We start from the raw sequence: 21,466 nt of genomic DNA on the forward strand, positions 1-21,466 counted from the left end.
CACAGTTCAAGTGGAATAGGTGTGTGATGTGTATCTGAAGGTTTTGGGTTCAAATCCTGCTGACAAGTATGAGAGAAAAAGTGTATGTGATAATGTATTTAATGCACAAAGAGGCTGGCTACATGACACTGGCTCTCCTCTCTGTTTCCACATGATCATTAAAATTGCATTAAGACAACTACATATATATATTACTTTCCTTCTTAATTTCGTTTTTTCATGTAAGCAATGCTATAATTGCCCCAGTGTTTCCTACATGAATGGAGGAAAGGTGGTTTGTGTGATTACATATGGGAGGGAAAATGGTCCATTAGACCATCTCTCTGTTAAGATGTAGACAACATTATGAGCTTGAGGGGAAAAAACAGTCCTACACTAATAAATAATACACACAACATTGTGAGGCTGCTTCCAATACCCTAAGAACTGTACAATACAACAAAAGTGGGAATCATCAGCTACTATGCTATGTTGTACCTTTAGAGCACAATGTGATGTGCAAAGGAACCTAATGGGGAATAGATAGTAACTATCAATCTAACCTACCACTGGATGGCATCTTTGTTCCACAGAATTACTACTGAAAACCCAATGATCTGGAGTGAAAAGTTGACTTTTATGGGAAACGGTTGAGAAACAAGGTTTGCAAGTTTTTTGTCATTTCTTCTTACGGTATCCAAAACCACTCTACCCTCCATTCTATAATTCTTCAAAATTAAAAAAAAAAAAAAAAAAAGGGAAAATGACAGACTACCATTAGACTGGAAGATTCAAATCACCAATTACTATTACAATTTGCTTTTTCTACCTTTCCTGTAATATTTTATTCTCTGCACAACTATTGATAAATAATTAGCAAGTGAGATGCAAGAAATTATTCTATCCAGGGGTTCTCCTGATGAACTAAACTATTAGTGCCGTTGAAATGCTCTTGATGATATCATTGGAACCCCTCCAGAAAAAAATAGTTTATTGCCACTAATTGCAGCCTATTTTATTTTGTTTATAATGTATGGACTCTAATCTTTTATTCCGAATGTGTATACTTTAAAAAAAATATTAGGTGGCAAAAGTATCATGCAGAAGAAGGGGAAAGAGTTGAGTGTATCTCTAGAAGATAAATATAAATATAAAGGATAAACTTCTTTATGTAAACTTAGCATTCTACTTTTTGTGATGTTTATACATCATCCTTGCAACTTGACAGAGAGGATTTAAGGCAGTGAATGTTTTCAGCAGTACAGTGACTTATGGTGGCATTAGAAAGAACAATAAGAATTTATTTTTAAATTGATGTGGTAGGACCACATTGTTTTTACAAACAGAAAATAATGACTCATCCCTCTTTTTTGTAGCTTTACAATAACTATATCTAAGGAGCTTATTCTTTTTTTTGTAGCCGGGGGGCAAAAGGGGGGCGGATCACCATGATGATTAATAAAGAGAAAACAGTTTGGCATTGAAATCGTGATGAGTAATACTGTACTTGGTAGGGTCTGTGATCTGGCTGTAAAATAATTGTCACATGTTCATGATTCAAATTGACTTTGATACAACTGTTTTGTCCAAATGTATGTATGAGTTCCATTTATGCATATTTACATAATTGTCGAATGTTAGTGCAAGAAGTAATTAGTTATGGTAATAATCCCTTTGCATAATATATATATAGTTGTACTTTTTAAATTTTTACAGCAAATAGGGTTATCTTTTTCCACAACTATTTATATTGATGTTTTGGGTTAATAATTTTCTCATGTATCACAGGCATAAACAATAATGCTGGCACTATACATAAGTTTTCAGTTACATTGCTTTTTAAAGCCAGTGTTACTATTAGACTGTGGTTTAGGGATTTAAACCTGTCTCATAAGTGAATAAAGTTCTCTACCCTTTACTCAGATAGCGTATGGAGATTTCTTTTTGTGCTATTGCCCTTGACTCACTTTCCTCAAATCCTGATCAGCGCCATCTCACAAAAAGATTCCACATCCACAGTCTTGTCCCTCCCGAGGAAAAAAATAATCTTGTCCTTTGCCTATGCTATTTTCACCAGCGGCAATAGATTAATAAGGATTATAAGATATTGAGTGCTCCAGTGGGCTTCATTTCAGCAGCAGAGATCATAGCCTTTCTTCAGGGCCATGGATGGTTTTGCTGTATGGCCAGCAGGGTGGTGGATCCCCTTGATCTATGCACTCTGGTGTCAGCCCCCACCCATGCACATCTTACTTCATTATCCCTCTGCTTTTGCACAGGGGCATCAAGCCAAATGGAGTCACATACACTCAGAAGGCAATTCTGTTGTACGTGTTGCCGTCAGATAACCTGCCGTTATATGCAGTTCAGTGAGACAAATGTAGTCCGATGGTGGATTCCTGGCCAAAGACTGAACTGCAGTCCAGTGGCAAAAAAATGAGCTGCTAGTTTCAGTTCATTTCTCGGTGGGAAAGTGTGCACATCAATCCTCTCACTCCTTATATTTGACTGTTTCAGAAGAGAAGACAAAGATCAAGTGTGAATGGCAAAGTGTGTCCACAAGAGCAGGGTTAAAGAACAATGACAGAGCATAGAGTTTGTGGAACATTACTCTGCTGTTACCCAGGCCATATATGTTTTGAGGGTAAATGGGATTTTTTCAGTAGTTAGGGTTTCTTGTACCTTTCATGAGCACTAAGTTCAATAGAAAAACATGGAAGTAAAAGTTTTTTTTTAAAATGAATTACCGTACCTTGTGAGGTTTATTTGACTGTATTATTAAGACTAGTATCTTTACACTTCTTCACCTGCAAAATTCACATGTAGATTTTACTTTTTTCCTGTAAATTGTACATTTTAAAACTTCAGAATTTTGAGTTTTGCTGTTACAGTATCTTCAAAAACTACCATACAGAAAGAATGTTAATCAGGGGCTCTATATTAGGACTCAAATTATGTAAAAAAAATTGATTTTTACTTATTGTTAAAGCATAGTAAGGTAAATAGTTCAGTTCCTGCTTTCTATTGTGAGGCAGGTGGCAAGGAGGAACACGGATAGAACACTAAAGAAAGAAGAAATGAACATTCCCGAAAGTTAATGGGAAAGGGGTGTTCCTTACAATTCTGTTGTGTCTTGAAAATTCTGCCAATTATTGAGTGATAAATGTTAAAGCTATGGTAATCGTACAAAATAGCATTTGTAGAGGGCAATATTAAAACAATTAATTGCACAGTTTACTTTGGTGTTAATGTTCAATTAAATTTCAGTACATGACTAATCAAGACGCACAACAAACATTTCAGTCAAATATAGTAATACCTCTAACTTACCTTTTTATATAAATGTAATGTTCCTTATCTATTTATACATATATTTTTTCAAGCCTTGCAGTTGTTTTCACTATCCAGTTTAAAAATTCCAGTTGTCTGAATAGAGAGAGTCAATCTCAGGGTTTTTAAGTCATTACCAGTAAAAAAAATTTGGCTTCTTAAGGTTCAAGAACAAAATTTGTTTGCCTGTATGTCATACTATGAACTTTTGTGGGAAATGGAGAATACTTTCTCTATTTTTCTGTTAGAATGAATGTTTGATGGAGGTGAAACTGCCTCTCAGAGACCAAATGCTGGAATCACAGGCTGAATATGTGAAAATGCTAAAGGTACTTGTAGCTTTCCAAATTTTTCTGTACAGATGTATATATCATGGGTCCTGGTTGAAGTGAATGCGATGACATTGGCTGTATGTCCGTGTAGAAGTTGACATAATATAAGTTTTGCTGCAAGATGCTTGCAAAATCCCATGTTTATCATAATCATTTGGGAACACACTGATAACGGTGTCAGCATTTATTGTGTTTGCATTTCGCTTGTTAGAGACTCCGTGGGCTTGTTCTACATATACCGGGTGTTCCACAGAGTGTAAATGCAATAGTTCAGAGCCATTTCTGTAAGAATGACTCTAGGTCTTTTTCTTCCTCACTGCATTCCGGATTCTTATTAGGTGTTCATGTATGGCATCTTTGTAAGTTAGTGCTTTGTTTTCATTAACTACACAACCAAGTAAGCTTAAACAGCTTTGTAGTATGGTCAGCACCTTTGTTTTAGCTCTAATCGGAGAATTGGGGCGCCAGCCTATTTGTTCTAGATTCACTTACTCTCCATACCAATTTATCTAACCATGTGTTCATGTTTGTGATTATCTTCACATGGTCCAATATTCAGCTAAGCTCATATGGCTTGGCCAGAAATGGATCTTCAGCCTCATGTGATCTTGTTTAGCTTCTCTGAAGTGGTGCCAGTTCCATCACAGGCATTAAGGTTTTTATGCTAAAAATTTTTGTGTGTGGTTTGTTTCCTTTTTTTTCTTCAGCATTTTTGTGAGATTTGTTGTTCTCAATTGTAGTTTTAATAAGGGTATCTCTTGAACCTTGAGCAATTTGAAATAATACAGTGTTTTGGTTTCAATGTCTGTGGGTTTTTTGTTTGTTTCATTACTGTTGTTGATTGACCCCTACTTCCAAGCCATCAGTGTATGGGGGAAAAGTGAGGGCCTTGTGGTCTGCGGTCACTACTAACCTTTGTCAGCTGGCCACATAGCTGTCATTGCTATCACGTTTCTCATCAACTTCCGGTCAAAGGAAAGGTGCCCATATAGAATTGTGGGTGTTTTTGTCCATGCTGGACACACCACTTTTGCAGATTGCCTGATGCTGAGTGGTCAAAGAGATATGTTCCATTAAGTTGTTTCTGAATCTTGGGTATTCCATGATAAGGTAGAGCCCGGTGGCTGTGCCAATAAACTGGCCCCGCTTCCCTCTTCTGATCAGGAGCATTGCATGATTATTCCCTTTAAGGGAGGCAGTTAATTTATAAAAGTTACTGTATCGCATGCAAAATTATCTTTTGTTTATGCTTTTGTTATAGAGATGACGATGACATCAATGATGTTGCCTCTATGGCTGGAGTTAACCTTAATGAAGAGAGTGCCCGAATTATGGCAACCAACTCCGACTTGGTTGGAACCCAGATACAGTCTTGTAAAGATGAACCCTTTCTTGCTGCTATCCCTTTACATAAACGAATACTAGAAATGGGTGAGAAGCATGTCATTTGCTTTCGTTAGTATTGCCTTTGGAGCTGTTCAGTTTTAGTCAGTGTCACAATACACGGTAGCATCCAGCATTGATATAATTAAGGTTCTATAAGCATTTTTCATTACAAAAGTATCTTGGCTGTGTCAAACTGTATCAAAATGGCACTTCGGTATTATAATCTACTTGAGGATCCCCAAACTTTGCAAACATTAAGGAAATAAACCTCCCATTGTCCCTGTGAAGTGGGGAATCATTATTATTCAGATGTTGCACATGACCAAGATGAGGCACAGAGAGGTAAAGTGACTTGCCCAAGATCACAGCAGATGTCTGAGAGTGAGTCAAGAATGGAATCCAGATCTCCTGCTTTCCACTCCCTATGGTTTAGCAGAAGACAAGTTGTTTGCTTGGATGTATTTTTTTCATACAAAAAAGATTTAAAATGTATTAATTCAATTTTTAACGTCTATAACAGGGGTCGGCAACGTTTGGCACGTGGCTTGCCAGGGTAAGCACCCTAGCGGGCCGGGCCAGTTTATTTACCTGCTGACGCTGCAGGTTCGGCCTATCGCGGCCCCCACTGGCTGCGGTTCGCCGTCCCGGGCCAATGGGGGCGGCGGGAAGCGGCGCGAGTGAGGGATATGTTGGCCGCGGGTTGGCCCGAACCCGATATAACGCAGTCTCACCTACAAGGCGGTAAGGTTTTTTGGCTCCTGAGGACTGCGTTATATCGGGGTAGAGGTGAATAAGAAAATAGTAATGCAAATTTTGGGGAATCTGGTGGTTGCTGTCTGAGATTATGAAGTCCACAAGCTGTTAGTGCAAGTCTTTGGAAGCACCACTGTGAGGCCTGCTGTGATTGAACTGTATACTGGTGCAACAAAACAAAAAGCAAAGAAAATTAGACCTAATAACTCGAAAGTCACTAATAAAGTTGCCATGCAAGCCTTAATTAATTCTTCTGGGTATAACAATTGCAGCCCAACATGGAGTTGTAATTTGAAGTGTCGGGCTTAGAAGACTCTGTACATACTTTAAGAGCCACAGAACACAGCGCACTGTTCACCATTTGCCTTTTGGGGTTTGCTCCTCAGAGAAGCAAATCCCTGTGGCTGTTTTTTGAAACTTTATTGGCTTTGATAATTGAAAATGAAACTTTCAAAGCTTTTAAAAGCAGCTGCAGGGATTTGCTTCTCAAAAGCAGTGAATCCAAGAGAGTGGTCGCTCCTAGTGAGCTCTTGCTGCTGTTTCTAGAGCTTTTGGCTTTATATAAAGTCTTTTGTAGTTTTGAAAGTGGCTTTGGGGTTCACTAGTGGCTACTATTTAGTATCCATGGCTCTTGAGGAGAGAATTCCTGCAGCTGAGTTTGAAGCTTTAAAAGCTTTGTTTTCACTGTGTGGGGCCAGATTTTGTTGCTCTCACAGGACCACACAAAATTCAGTAGTTTGTGCTACGGGGCACTTAAAATAATGGGATTGTATGAGTATCACAAAATCAGTCTGACCATGTGTTGGTATGCCTAGGCACACAAGGACTAAACAAAGGAGACTGTCACATTCTTAGACACACTAGGAAAAGAAAAGTCTCAGATAATTGGATCCACTATTATCTTATGTTTTTGTATTATGCCTATTGACAAACAAGGTAAAATGCACTTTTTTCTTACATTAATGTATCTGAATATGGCTTAAAATTGGGAATTTTTTTCTATCTTGAACGCTTTTCATATTTAATAATCACTTTAGTATTTAGGGCACCTTTCTAATGTTCCAGTAAAAGAAAGAACTGTGGTATGTACAGTATCAGGACACTGCTATTCACTCCTGTCTCAGAAGCTGGTTCTTTCAAGTTTTCTGTAATATTAATCCCCCGCTCTCTCATCTCTGAGCAAGAGCTCTGTAGAGAAACTCAGTAGTGTTCCCCAAAGGCTGTTTCAGAGATTATGCTTCCATTCACTAGAGTCAGAATATAAACTGCTAAAGTGAGAGCAGATGCTATGCAGTCTTTGGCAGTTACCACCAGCCAAATGCCTCAAAGTTATAGTAAAAGAGGTTTCTTCTTAAAATATTGTACATTCTTATCTCTACAGTAACTTGGCAGCATTATAGTCCATAGTTTATTTTAAATATAAATATTATCGATCCTTCTAAATATAAGAAATAGCTGAAAGATGCATTAATGCAAAGACACTAGTTCATTGCCTAAATTACTTCCTTCTCCATGTGCCTTTGTGTCTTGTCATCTTTGACTAGCAATTGTTGCCATTTGTTCATCTGTGAAGGCAAGGATTTTGATTGATTCAACCTCTGTCTTGATTCAAAATGAAGAATGAATGTTTTTGCACCAGGCAATGTATTTTGTCGCCGCTCTACCCAGGATCATAAAGCTTAAAACCTGATTCTTCTGCATGGCAGCACAACACAATGGCACACACAACACTCTGCCTCTTCTTTTTTGAAAGGCTACAATTTCTCTTGTGCTTGCTGGTGCTGTATGTTTTTATTTGGCAGATCCTTATGCTTGCTCCATTAGCACACCTGGGTAGTGTTTCCTTGATGAGCCGAGAAAAATTGATTAGCCCCATGCCATGGCTGCACTTACCCAATAAATAATAGTGATACTTCCTAGTTTTCATTTGGGAGAGAACACAGAAAAATAAAGTTGGATCATTTGTGCTTGGTTTTTTTTTCCCCCCTTCATTTTTAGTTGTTCTTTGACTATTTTTTGGTGGACAGGGACTATCTCTTAGCTTTTATTAGCTTTTAAACATTAGCTGTTACGTGGACATTCTTTGAATTGAGTTTCCATTGTGCAATAAACTGGCAGCATCACAATATACATAATATGTCACAGCTCCTAAGAGGATTATTGTAAGAGTGAGTTTATTCTTTTTGCTTCGTAGCAGTTTTGGTAAAAGTAGAATCACCTTTATTCATCTGATGTATAATTGCTGCTTGATTGTGAGGCAGATAAAAATTAGGCTACAGTTAATTTTATATTGCATTTAAATGAAAGGTAACAGGACACAAGTAAAGGGTGAAACCAAAGAAGAATTTGTTTATATGCATTGACAACTAAAACTGAGAAAAAAGGGAAAAGGTGCAAGAAGAGAAAGAAGCAAAGAACATCCACGATCACTGTTAACACATAGTAACAAAATAAGAACTGCATGCACAGTAGGAAGCATGAAAGGTAAATGAGAAGTCATACAAAATATATGAAACTGTACACTTGACCATAACCTTACTCTTTGCACAACTATAGTGGGCCTTCAAGAAAACTTGAAGGATTGTAAAAGCTGTACATGGGGGGGGGGGGAAGCTTGGTGAGGCAACTAGTTCATTTTGTAGTGTTTCATGTGGCCTAATGATAAATATTGTTAGTAATTGGTTCCCATTCCTACTGGTTTTGGGTGGAACCATCTCGTTTTCTGTGGAAATCCTGATAGTCATCCTAAATTTTCCTTTTCTTAACATTAGCCCATTAAATGGGACAATAGGATAAAAATCTAGTCCCCTCCTTTTCTCACACACCTTCTTTCTTGAAAAACTATTTAGGAGAATATCCCTGTACTTGTCTCTGTAGAAATGATGAGCCCTAGAACTTTATTTGGCCTTCAAAAAGCCCTCTTTTGGGGTTCCAGGTCACCAAAATGCAATCTCCCGATAATCTTCGGATTTGTAAGAAAACACAAATTCCCACAGCTCAGTCTTGACTCCACCTGACTTCCCTTTCTATTTACAACCCTACCAAATGACACCACAGCCTATATCTTGCTCTTACTTTGACTACCCCAAAATGTCATAGGTTAGAGTGACATGGCCATGTAATAACTCAGTTACAGCAAGAATAATGAAACATAAGCCTGAAATACTGTTCTTTGGCTTATGCTATTCCTTGCTCTCTCTCTCTCTCTCTCTCTCTCTCGGTATAGGGCAGTTGGCTAACCAGAACCTTCAAAGTGTGAAGTACTTAAAAATATGTATATATTTCATTATAGGCGGAGATGGAAGTAAAATCTACTATCAGCCATATCTAACTCGGAGTAACTATCCACCTTATTTCAATATTTATTAAAGAATAATGATAGCTTTTCATTCGTGGGAAGAGTCATGAATAATTGTTTTCATCCCCCATTCATTCAAAGTTATTGTTAATTTTGAGTTATGAAATTAATTTTTCTTAAAGATTTGTCTGTTGATCAATGATCAAGTATTTATATCTCCTTGTTGTCAGAGACTGTTTTATGCAAAGAAAACTCTTTCTTGACAAGAAAACAATGTGCCTAATTTTTCCTATTAATATGAGTATTGTAGCACCTTGTTTATTCTAAATAAATCTCTTGGCAGGGAAACATAGCCTTCAAGAAATCTGAAAATGCATCTCTTTAATGTGTCCAAGGTCTAATGGCCGAGATAGTAGGAGGCCGAAGGTTATTCCTAAACATAGTGTCTGCAGAGCAGCTCTGTGTGATACTTTGAAAGCCATTGTTTGTCAATGTTAAAATTGCAAGGATTAGGTTCAACATAATTTAGATATACCCTGTTCTTACTCTTCTTGTACTCTTCTCTAAATTCTGTCTGCCAGAATATTGACTGTTCATCTGCCTAAATGAGTATTCTTCATAAACACATTCTTGGTTCTTGTGCCTGCTGCATGAATGCATGATACAACACACAGCAAGAAAAATCTTAGAACTAAAAGCTTATCTAGGACTCTACATTCTGGAGGTACACAGTAATGGCATCATAGAGTAAAACAGCTGTGTGTGTGTGTGTGTGTGTGTGTGTGTGTGTGTGTGTGTGTGTTTTAAACAAATAATCTGAATGCTCTAGAGGGCATTTGATATTGTGTTAGAACTGCCTAGAAAATCTGCTTGGCCTTGTTCCATGAAGAGCATTCCAATAGGTTTTAGAGCCTTCTGTCTTATTTTCTCTGAGCATTTGTTATTAGTTTAATAAATAATAAATATAGGCATTCTGTCATCACTGTTTTGTCTGCCTGTTTATCAACAGTTACATTTGTGTTTGAATAGGATGATACTTTTACTACTGATGATGCTCTTTTAGATATGGAACAGTGCTAATGTAAAAGTATACTTATGTCTGTGTTTGGTTTACTGTTAATGGCTTTTATATCTGGTTAGATTATAGTTGTTGGAGTTCTCCTGTTTTAAGCCATGTGATTGCCCATCAGATAACTATGTGTATTACTTTTTTGCTTCTGCTTTCCTCCATCACATTGAAAAGATTTTGTTGTTTTCACCATTGGACTTTAACTTTTTATTCTTGAACTGATTTGCCTTCAAACTGAAATGTTCCTTTCCATATCAGTTTATCTACCAGCATCTTTCCGTCATGAGCCCCCCACTCCCCCCCCCCCCGCATATCTGTGGAAATTACCCTTGACTGTTTTGGAGGTAGTTTTAATATTTGCATAATGTGCCTATGAAATGTTAGTCCTCCTCAAGCGTAGCCTTGAGGAGTCATGTATTGTTCTAACAACATGGGCAGTCCTGATCCCATGAGTGAAATTCTCTGATCCCAGCTGCCTCTTTTAAGCAAGAGGTTTTGTATTAGGTATCATTTCATTTAATTTGAAAGATTGTTTGCATGCCAAGTCTGTGAACCTTTTCCAGCTCCCATAAAGGATCCTTAATATATCATTTGTTGAGACATAACATAGACCAGGGGTCAGCAACGTTCGGCACGCGGCTCGCCAGGGTAAGCACCCTAGAGGGCCGGGCCAGTTTATTTACCTGCTGACGCGGCAGGTTCGGCCGATCGCGGCCCCCACTGGCCGCGGTTCGCTGTCCCGGGCCAATGGAGGCGGCGGAAAGCCGCGGCCAGCACATCCCTCGGCCCGCGCCGCTTCCCGCTGTCCCCATTGGCCCGGGACGGCGAACCGCGGCGAGTGGGGGCCGCGATCGGCCGAACCTGCCGCGTCAGCAGGTAAATAAAACTGGCCCGGCCCGCTAGGGTGCTTACCCCGGCGAGCCGCGTGCCAAACGTTGCCGACCCCTGACATAGACTGTGTGGTGGATGTATATATGAATTTAGTGTTTGAAATGTCTGTAGTTTCATATCACTGTTAGGGAATGCACAGATCTGTCAGTTGAAGTAAAAGGGTAATTATCTCATTGAGTTAATTTGATTTAAAAAATTTCAGATTAGAAAATTTGCCATCATTCTACATATTTAACATGCATGCCCAGATCTTCAAAGCGAGTGTGTTGAGAGAGGAAAAGAAAATGTGTTTATTGTGCCTGTTTTATAGAGACTTCATTTTATTTTATTTTATTTTGCATCTGATAATGTCAAACATTTTAGGGCAACCAAATTTTGTTAAATGGTGACCTATAACTATTTCCTTGAAAAAAGAAAAAATGTTCTAATCTTATTTAGCAATGCTGCTGATACTAAGCCTAATTAGTAGGCATTTCAACAAACTAGTACATTGTATTGTTGTTCTATTTTCTTTAATAGATCCACGATTAGACTTCCTGTTCTACAAGACGTCCCAATATGCATGGTACTGGTAACATCAGTACCACTAGAGAGCCTGGAGTTTGCCTTTCTATAAAAGTAAGACAGCTTTTGTTCAATATTTTTTGTGTATTTCTAAGGTTTTCTTTTTATTGTTATCGGTTCTTCTGTGCAACAGCACAGCATAGCTTCTGTTATGCTTTCAGCAGTGCTACTTGCACATTATATGGCTAACTTATATACCAGTATTGATGTTCTTCCACCAAAATGTAGTCCCTCAAAAATAAGCTGAAATTTAGATTTGTTCAGAACATCAGTATTTATAAATAAAATGCAGCTGATTTCTACAGTCATAAAATTACTATTTTTGGTGGGATTTTATTGTAATAGAACTGAGAACATGACCATACTACTTGGTCCCCAAAACACATAGAGAATTCAAGTACTGTCTTCAGCATAGTACCATGCTTTTGTTTTATGAATCCCATGTAATGGTCTTCCTTAAAGATCCTGCTATCTCTGGAGGATGGTTCTAGCCTTCATGGCTTTCCACAACACCACCTGCTGCCTCAAAATAAGGGTTTGCCTGTGAATGGCTTCAAGTTATTGATATTTGCAAAGGAGGGTCGAGCTGGGAGCAGTATTCCCCGAAGATTCATCCTGTAGCAGAGTCTGATGGTACTCTCCACCTCATGTATAGCTTGTCAGTAGAAAGATAGGATGTAAAATAAGAACAATAAAAAGAAAACCTCAGAGAACCATTCAATATTGCAATAAAGCTGACTTGCATTATCCCCATAGGCAGACTCCATGCTCTAGTGGTGGTACTAACGTCACCAACTCTCAAAACATGCTGGGACATCTTTGTGGAGGGGGAAGTCATTGGTCAATGAGCAGCAACATCAAGGATCTTTAAAGGAAAAAAGGGAAAGGTAATACAGTTTCTAAAATGTGTTAAGTGACTGGTAATGTTTATTTAGCAATTCTGCTGATCATACTAACCTTGCAATGTTTTTCCAGAAAACATTGTAGTTCGTCTTAAAGGCTTCTCCACAGTCTTTCTCTCTCCCTCTTAGAATCATCTGACTTGAGGTTTTCATGCTGCACTCGTGGGAATGTAAAAATGTGATTTCTTTTAAAATACCGTTACATTTGTTAGACCACCATATATCGTGCTTCTGCTGCTTTCAGAAACCAGATTAAACTGGGGTTCATTGACAAATTTTTCAGTGGTCATAATGAAGAGTTTATTGGCTTGCCAAGTTTTTCTCCAATATTAGACATGCACAACAGATGGTTGTAGTTTTAGAAGTTAGCATCATTGTCCCTAGGTAGGCTGCACCTTTCAAGATCATTTTGCAATCCTCCCAGTGCACCCATTTCAAATGACAGGCCTGTGCCTCCACTTCTCTTTGGGTTGGGATCCTGTAATCCAACCACCCTTTGACTGACTGGGTCTCTGGGATATTCTATGTTGCCAGTCTTGGTACCTTCCAGGCTTAACTGGCTTAGCACCTGGAAGGGTTTCCCTTTGGGAGCCTTTAATAGTATACAGTGAAACATGCAGTTTCTTCAAAACAAAGTATGATTTTTTTTTGCCAAAAGGTGCACAGCAATCAGAAACTGATGTAAAATGAGGCCTATGTTCATACCATCTTGCCTATGCTTGGCATTCCCTTCAAGCCCCTAGGTAGACATGACTTAGACTTGCTGTCCCCCATTCTCTAGGGAACCAAGTTACAGCCTACTTGCTGCAGACCCTGACTTTCGATCAATCTGGGTGACTTCTGCATCTGTGTCAGCACTCACTGACACTCCATGGTCACCTATCTCAAGTCACTCAATCCCCCTGCCCTTCCTGTTTTAGGCTCAGGGTCCTATAATGGTTTAGTATCCTACTTTAAGCCCAGGATTAGCCTTGGAAGAGTAAACCATTTAAACCTGGATGGAGCCAGTAGTGGATATTCCACAATTAAGTTTTCCCATTGTTTCCTCAAGGATTCTTATCTATGTTATTGTTTTGATTTTCCTGCTTGTCCCCTTAATGGCCTCTTTTATCTAACTCCATAGCAAGTGAGCCATCATAAACACACAAAGGAATCTCTTCTCTTTGGTGACATCTGCATGAAATTACTTAACAGAAATCTTAATAAAAACAAGATTTATTAAAAAGAGAGAAAATGAATTTAAGAGAAGAACTATTTCTTTAGCACATCTAGATTTACACTTCTCTTTAAGCTACTTGAGACAAGGCTTTATCAATTTAGTTACAGAGGAGGGAAAAAAGCAAACTCTTCTGTAACCCATCTGGTCAGACTGGCAGCCTCTTTTGCTGTCCAGATACCAGGTCTTTTTTTGTCCCCCATAGACATGCTTATTAGATCCCTGCATCTCAATCAGCTTACTTGTCTAAATAAGCCTCCCCAGTTCCTTGCAATGTTGTTGTAGCCATGTTGGTCCCAGCATATGAGTGAGGCAAGGTAGATGAGGTAATATCTTTCATTGGACCAACTTCTGTTGGTGGAATTGACAAGCTTTCGAGTTTCACAGAGCTTTTCCTCAGGTCTGGAGATGGTAACCAGAGTATCTGACCTAATTACAAGGTGGTGGGACAGATTAAGAACACCTTATGTTAACAGTCTGGTCTTTCCTAATTCATGCCATAGTCCCTGCTCTCCGAACCAGTTTTCTCTACTTATCTATGCACACAATAGTGTTTGGGAACTGGCTGTATTCTGCAGGAGATGGACCATTGAGCTTAATATAATACAGCCATACAGTACATTCTGGGTTTTCTCTCTTTCTAATACTGTAAAGTCTAAGGGAGACCTATTGGGATCCAGGAGCAAGAGGAAGATTGAGGGGTGTGGAAGAGAGAATTCTATGAAAGAAGGAATTAAACCTTGAAGGACTACTAGTACATTTTTAATGGATAGCACTGCAGTGGTGCTGGCAGAGTGCTCTCTGCAGTTGTGTCTGACCTTTGCATAGAGGTCAAATAGAGGAAGGGTAATTGTGCTCTTTCCTAGACCACCTAAGCAAGGTCCAGACAGAGCCTAGTCCTAAATGCATTTTGATATTCTAAATTGTTTTTAACTTGTTCTTTTAAGATTGTTTGTTTGTAACTTAAATATGCAAAGACACTACAGATTTTCAATAGTTTATCACATCAGTAACCAAGGTCAGACCTGATGTTTTGCAAATAAAAACATTTTTCTCTTGCATCTCAGTCCTGTCAATCCTCTTAAAGTATAAATTATTAAAATAGCTTTTGATTCTTTAAAACCTTATCTGCTAAGATTAATATAGCAGCTCTTTTCTGCATTTTTAAATAGTAGAAAATACAAGTTTTTTGAAGTTTTCAGCATATAGTTTGGTCAACAAAATAGTTAAAATTGAATCATAACAAAACTGTTGCACCTTATGACTTCCAGTATAACTACGCAGACAGTGGTAACCTTTAAAATTCTCATTACTCATGACCTGAAATTTGTCAGTAAAAATTCGGAGACACTTATATTTGTAAAAACAGTACATCTCAGGTTTTAGTGACTTATATGCCAGGATAATACTGCTGTATGTTGATTCTGAGGTTGTTGAGGCCTATCATACATAGCTAACATGAATATAAACTCTTTTATATAAAAAGTGTGAGGTTACGTTATATTTTATTTTTTACAAGATCTAGTCTAATTTTTGTACTTGTTGTGCATGTGTTGCTACATCTTACAGTTTTGAGTGAACATTGGTTGAACCATAGTTTGATCTTAACACATTTGAATATATAACCATGTACTAACACCAGGAAGTTTTACCCAGTGGTGCAAGTAGAAATCATTTCTTGCCAGCACACTGCACTCATGAGCGGGACACAAAGGGAAGGCACGTGTGACCTCCCCACGTCACCCCCCCACGTGACTCCTCCCCGCCCCTAGCCCGGGACCCGCACGCTCTCCCCGTCCCCTCCCCATGATTCACATCCATCCCGTGTGTCCGGGGGGGGGGGGAAACGGGACTCTGTTCTCCTCACGCTGCACCGGAGACTTCTGCTGTACAGACCCCAGGCAGGAGGACTCGAGATGCAGCTGCACGGAAGGGCTGGGGGAGGGCTCCTCCTGTGTCTTTCCGGTATGCTGTACCAGCTATAAATATCTTACTGGTACGGTGTACCGGAACGTACCACCATATTTACACCATTGGTTTTACCTCATTATACAGAATATATACCTCACTCTTTTGTATATGAGTGTGACAGCCCTTGGAGTTTAGTGTTGGCATTTATTGGTTGCTCTGAGAGCAAGGAGAATCTGTTTCTTGCTACATGAAATAACACTTTTGAGGAAGCTGGTCACCAGTTATTTAATGCCTCATGTACAGATCTGGTACAGTGGAGGTTTGGCTAAGGAGACATGGATGAGGAACGTGATTTTTGACTATCACTAAACCTTGTAAGAAAAATATGAGAAACTCAAATCCAAGTGGGATATCTGCCAAGGTTGTAACTTGGAGCATTACTTTGCTCCAGCTCAGTCTCCACTGATATCCTTGGTGATGCTCTCCCACTCCACATCTTCACAGCAGGTCTAGGGAAATTGCAGGATTGCACTGGTAAGGTTATTGTAAAGACCTAGAAATATGTTAGTTTTTAAATATACCATATATTTTAGCAAATGTAAAAACAAAGTAGCTTGTAATGAAATACTTGTTTAAATTACAGATCAATCTTTTAAAGTTGTTAGAATTTTTAATTGTGTGTATTCTGCATCCACCACTACCATATGTGCATTCTTTTGGTCACAAAGCTACAAGCTGTATGTAAGAAGTTCCAAAATATTAGGGCTACCAGTATTTAGGGGAAGTCACTCCGTTCCTAAACTTTTTTAAAATCTGTATGGCTAGATATTCCACTTCTGAATAAAAGAAAATAATAGCTTTTTCAACAAAAAGAAGAGAAAATCCATTAGTAAACAAAAGGATTAACCCTTTTTCTAATATTAATTCCCTCTCTCTTTGCACACATCCAGTTTAAGATGTGAGTACTTTTTAATATTTACATTGCAGTAGTGACAAGGTGCCACAGTCAAGGTTAGTCTCTAAACGTATGCAGAAGTGTGGTCAGAGTCCAAAAGAGCTTACGGTCTAAGGCTAGGTCTACACTGGGGGGGAGGATCGATTTAAGATACGCAAATTCAGCTACGTGAATAGCGTAGCTGAATTTGACGTATCCTATTCGACTTACCCCGCTGTGAGGACGGCGGCAAATCGACCGCCGCGGCTCCCCCGTTGACAGCGCTTACTCCTCCTGATGAGGTGGGAGTACGCGCGTCGATTCGGGGATCGATTTATCCGTCTAGATGAGACGCGATAAATCGATCCCCGAGAGATCGATTTCTACCCGCCGACCCAGGCGGGTAGTGTAGACTAGCCCTAAGAAAGATAAGACATATATGAAGGATGGTGCAGGAGAGAGATACATATAATCAAATACATGCAATGTTTACACATATATACCATTCGCATTTTCAAAAATTATAAATAAAATAAGTCAGTTACCTCCATCTGCCCCTCAGCCTAGCCATTATTGGTTGATTTCTTTAGAGGCATTACAGTAGAAGTGAATGTTGAGAAGGGATTGGTAGGGGCTGTATGCATGACTGTTTATATGAAGTTCATAATTACCAGGTTATTCTTTGCCTAGTGTTGTGTAAAATTATACAATTTATTGAGAAGTATATTTGCAATCATGCAGCTCTTCCATTTTTACTCAAGGAGCCAGAGTCTTTATGTAGCCTCCCAGCACTGGTATACTCACTGCTTTTGGTTTATAATCCCAACAGGACTTCAACCATCCTGCTCCATTTCGTGTTTCTTTGCTAAAAGGACCTAGAGTGGGAAGAGAGATTTTGTGACATCACAGTAGTTATGTGGTGACAAGCTGAGTTGTAATTATTTTTAAATGACCTTTTTCTGGCCTTTTTCTTGCTCTTTGTTTGCTGCTATTGAATTCAGCTTATGGAAAGCCTATACTGCATTTCTATTTTTTTCTTATAATGAAAAACTTAACCAAGAGCTATATGGGTAGAAAAAAGTGCCTAATTTTTGATTTTGCTAGAATGAAAGTGTTCAAAATTGGGAAATGCCATTGTGATCAGAGCAAGATAGCACATTTCTGGAATTAAAGCCCTAGAAAATGGGAACTGTGATTTTACTAATCCTGAAATTCAAGTACATATTATTGCTATGACATTGTTTCTCAAAAAAAAAAAAAAAAAACCCTAGGTTGTCTAACAGAATTTTTTTCTCATGGAATCCCTCTACTAGATCCTTTTAGTTGTGACTAGGTTTATTTTGTTATTGACTAACAGTTTTAGATATGTTTGCATAAGGTATATGCTCAATAAGGGTTTGACCTGTCAAATCTTCCTCACCCAAATAGTTACATACATGGGTACTTCCATTGGCTTCAAGGACAAAGGCCATGTCTACACTACCACTTATGTCGGCAAAACTTATGTCACTCAGGGGCATGAAAAAAACACACCCTGAGCAACATAAGTTTCGCCAGCATAAGTGGTAGCGTTCACAGCACTATGTCGGCAGGAGAGCTTCTCCTGCCGACGTAGCTACCACCGCTCATTGGGGATGGTTTAATTATGTCAACAGGAGAGCTCTCTCCCATTGGCATAGAGCAGCTACGTAAGAGATATTACATCGGCACAGCTGCATTGGTACAGCTGTGCTCCTGCAAGGTCTCTAATGTAGACATAACCTTTATTTGCATGAATATGGGTTGCATCAACAGAGTCAAATGCCCAATTCTGCCTTCAATTACATGTACAGCTCTCAGTAATTTTAGCTCCACAGAGAACAAATGAAGGGCCAAGAGAATTTTTTTAAATTTAGTGTCACAGCAAAGATGAATTCAAAAACATACAAACATATTGCTAACTTCCTTATGGTTACGCCTACAGTGTGAAACCATTGTCAGCCTAAGCTAATCTTGAGAGGACTTTAAAGTGTCTTTAAAAAAAATTAATATCAGAAATGTGTTGACATAGTGAATTCAGCTCTGGGAAGTGTGAGAATGATGTACTGTAGTGATGTAATAAAATATAGATTTAAAGAGACACTGCAGTACAAAAACTTGAAGAAAAGATGGGGAAAGAAAAGGCTGCAGGAAACAATCTTTTTCATATGGCTTAGTATAAATTCAGTTACAATAGCTGTATCTAGGAACAGAATTCATAAACAATTTTCACTTTGGGCTGTATTACTTCAGCATTTTCGATATATGAATAATTTTGTGTAGTATAGAATGCTATATAGTGGTGGATATGGAAAAAATGCCAAACCATTTTGTTAGAAGATGGTTGTTGTAAGTCTTATATCATGACAGATTTGTTTGAAATATGCATTTTTAATCAACCGACTTTCTATTGTGCTATAGCCTAAAGAAAGAAATCACTGCAGTGCCCCCTGCTGGTGAATGGCAGCTCACTGTTTCAGTAATGTCAGTGATTGACTGAACCAAACCCATTGCTGACATAAAGCCAAGGGTGATGCTGAAGACTGCCAGTTCATTTTAAATCACATCATTAAAATAACAGAAGTATATATCAATATAAAACTACTGTTCACTGATTCCTCTTCATTTTTTAGACATGTGATGGTTTACTGCTGTTGAGTTTGGCTGAAAAAATATGAACACTTCACAAAAAAAATGTTTGTTTGTTAAACCTCTCCTGTTTTTATTCACTTGTCCCCTCCTTTTTAAATGAAAATTATCTTTCTAATTAGCAATTCAGGAAATGCTTTCAGGGTGTGAACTTTTCCATGTAACATCTTGTATATAAGTACACATTCATACTTTCAATTAAAAAAAAAGTTGTTCAATTTAATCACCATAAAAATACTAGGACTGTGTATAAACCTCATGTAATCTTTAGAGCTTGTATGTTAATAGTGGGGCAAAGCCACCAATCCATGCACAAAATGCCCATTGATTTCCCTGGGAATCTTTTTCCTGATTCTACAAAGGGAGTCCCATTGGGCGGAATAGGATGTAAGGCCCCAGTCCTACGAACACTTACTCACATAAGTCCCATTGGGACTAATTGTCCATAAATGTTTGCAGGATCAGAACTTAGGCATGCAATATGTGGCTAGAAATGCATTTCCAGGATTTTTAATTATTTTAATAAATTGAGGAATTTTTAAGTGCCATAAATGTTGCTGCTTTTATTGGTTAAGAAAAATTTAATTCCTCTGTACATCTGCAAATTCAGGAGATTTCATCTATAATCTGCCTTGCCTTTGCTTTCTCAAGACAAAATTTCCATAATGCATGATTATTAATTATATTTAATCTATAAAATTACAGTGAAGAAGATATGAAGTTTAGGTACACTTTCAAATTCAATAATGATACTATCTGCATTACTAAAGATAACATTTATCACTACTTTCACTGTCAGTCCCCCTATTTTCATAAACTCATGGGCCAGGAAAGGGATTAGTCAGGACATGCAAGCACCACAGATTGACAAGAACCAAACGGATTTTTTTTTATGGGTCCAGCAACCACTCAGCCAAAGGCTAGCAGTGGATTTTTAGTAACTTGACTGTAAAATAGTTGCTCTTAGTATAATCTTGGCATAAAATGTCAAATGATAAAATAATTTCAAAACTTTATTTATTTAGTTAGTTAGTTTACAATTATAGTTTTTAGATTATCCAGCTGCAGTTGAAGTTTCATGTTCTGATATTGGACAAATACATTGTAAGGAATTTTTTTACAGGTAGCATGTGTAGCAAATATGCAATTATAATACATAATATGCATTGGGCCATATTCTGACCACATTTACACTAAGGTTAATCCAAATGGACTCAATTGAAAATAAAGAAGTTACTTCTTATTTATCCAGCAGAACTGAGAGTTGAATTTGGCCCAGTGTGTGTGTGTATTATAGAAAGTTACTCAGATAAACTGCAGTGAACTTCATAAATACTTGCCAGCCTTTTAAAAGAAAAACCCATTTAAAACTATCATTTACACAATAAACAAGTATTCGAAAATGCAATCACAAATCTTTTCAAGAGATCACAAATGTGTGAAGAAAGATGGATGAATAATCTTCAAGGACTGTATTATTTAACAAAATGAAACCCACGTTTAAAAATTATGATTAAATGTCACTGTTGTGGTACAAATGGACAAAAGGCAAATAGGTTTAAAACGGTGGCACAGATCTTTCTCTTGGGTACAATAGGCACAATTGAGAACTTGTAATCAGGCAGATTTTTAAAGAACATGTCAGCCTCAACACTGAATTTCCTAACTTTTGTTGGTTCATCTTAACAATGGTTAAGCAGAACTTTTTTTTCATTTCATTGCATGTCTGAAATAGCCATTAAGGTTCAGTCATTTAAAACAGAACTCATTATATCTTTCTGTAGGACCCAGTCTGCAAAGAAATGCAGTTCATCTGAAAAGAGCTTCTGTAGTGCATTAATATAATTGACTCCAATTTAAGCCCCTTTATGTTGCTACAGTGGCGTAAAATGCATGAGTGTAAATACACTTGTAGGGTTTTTTAATACTAAGCTCCATATGTTCACATTTTTGTATAACTGTGTTTAAGTTTATAGACTAAGCATAATTAACCATCCATTACACACAACTTTTGTCTTGAAAGAGAAAAAGCAAAAAAGATTATTGATATCTTCAGAATTTGCTCTTAACCACTTTTTTTATTAGCAAAAAATATTTTAAACCAAACTTTTTTTCAAATGGTCACCTAATAAGTTGATGAATAACTGAAAGTGAAATATATGTGCAGTGGTGTTACAGCTGTATTGGTCACAGGATATTAGAGACACAAAATGGGTGAGGTAATATCTTTTATT

General features: G+C 37.9%; 1 protein-coding gene across 1 annotated transcript in view; it reads left to right on the top strand.

Annotated features, from left to right (window-relative positions):
- Positions 1-21,466, top strand: part of LOC135888686 (transcription initiation factor TFIID subunit 4-like) — a 207,145-nt gene that overhangs the window by 57,610 nt on the left and 128,069 nt on the right. The window contains exon 10 of the mRNA XM_065416440.1: positions 4,903-5,072. Coding sequence (XP_065272512.1) covers positions 4,903-5,072 — 170 coding nt within the window. The remainder of the gene's footprint in view (positions 1-4,902; positions 5,073-21,466) is intronic.

This window comes from Emys orbicularis, chromosome 14 (assembly GCF_028017835.1).
Source record: "Emys orbicularis isolate rEmyOrb1 chromosome 14, rEmyOrb1.hap1, whole genome shotgun sequence".
Taxonomy (NCBI): Eukaryota; Metazoa; Chordata; order Testudines; family Emydidae; genus Emys; species Emys orbicularis.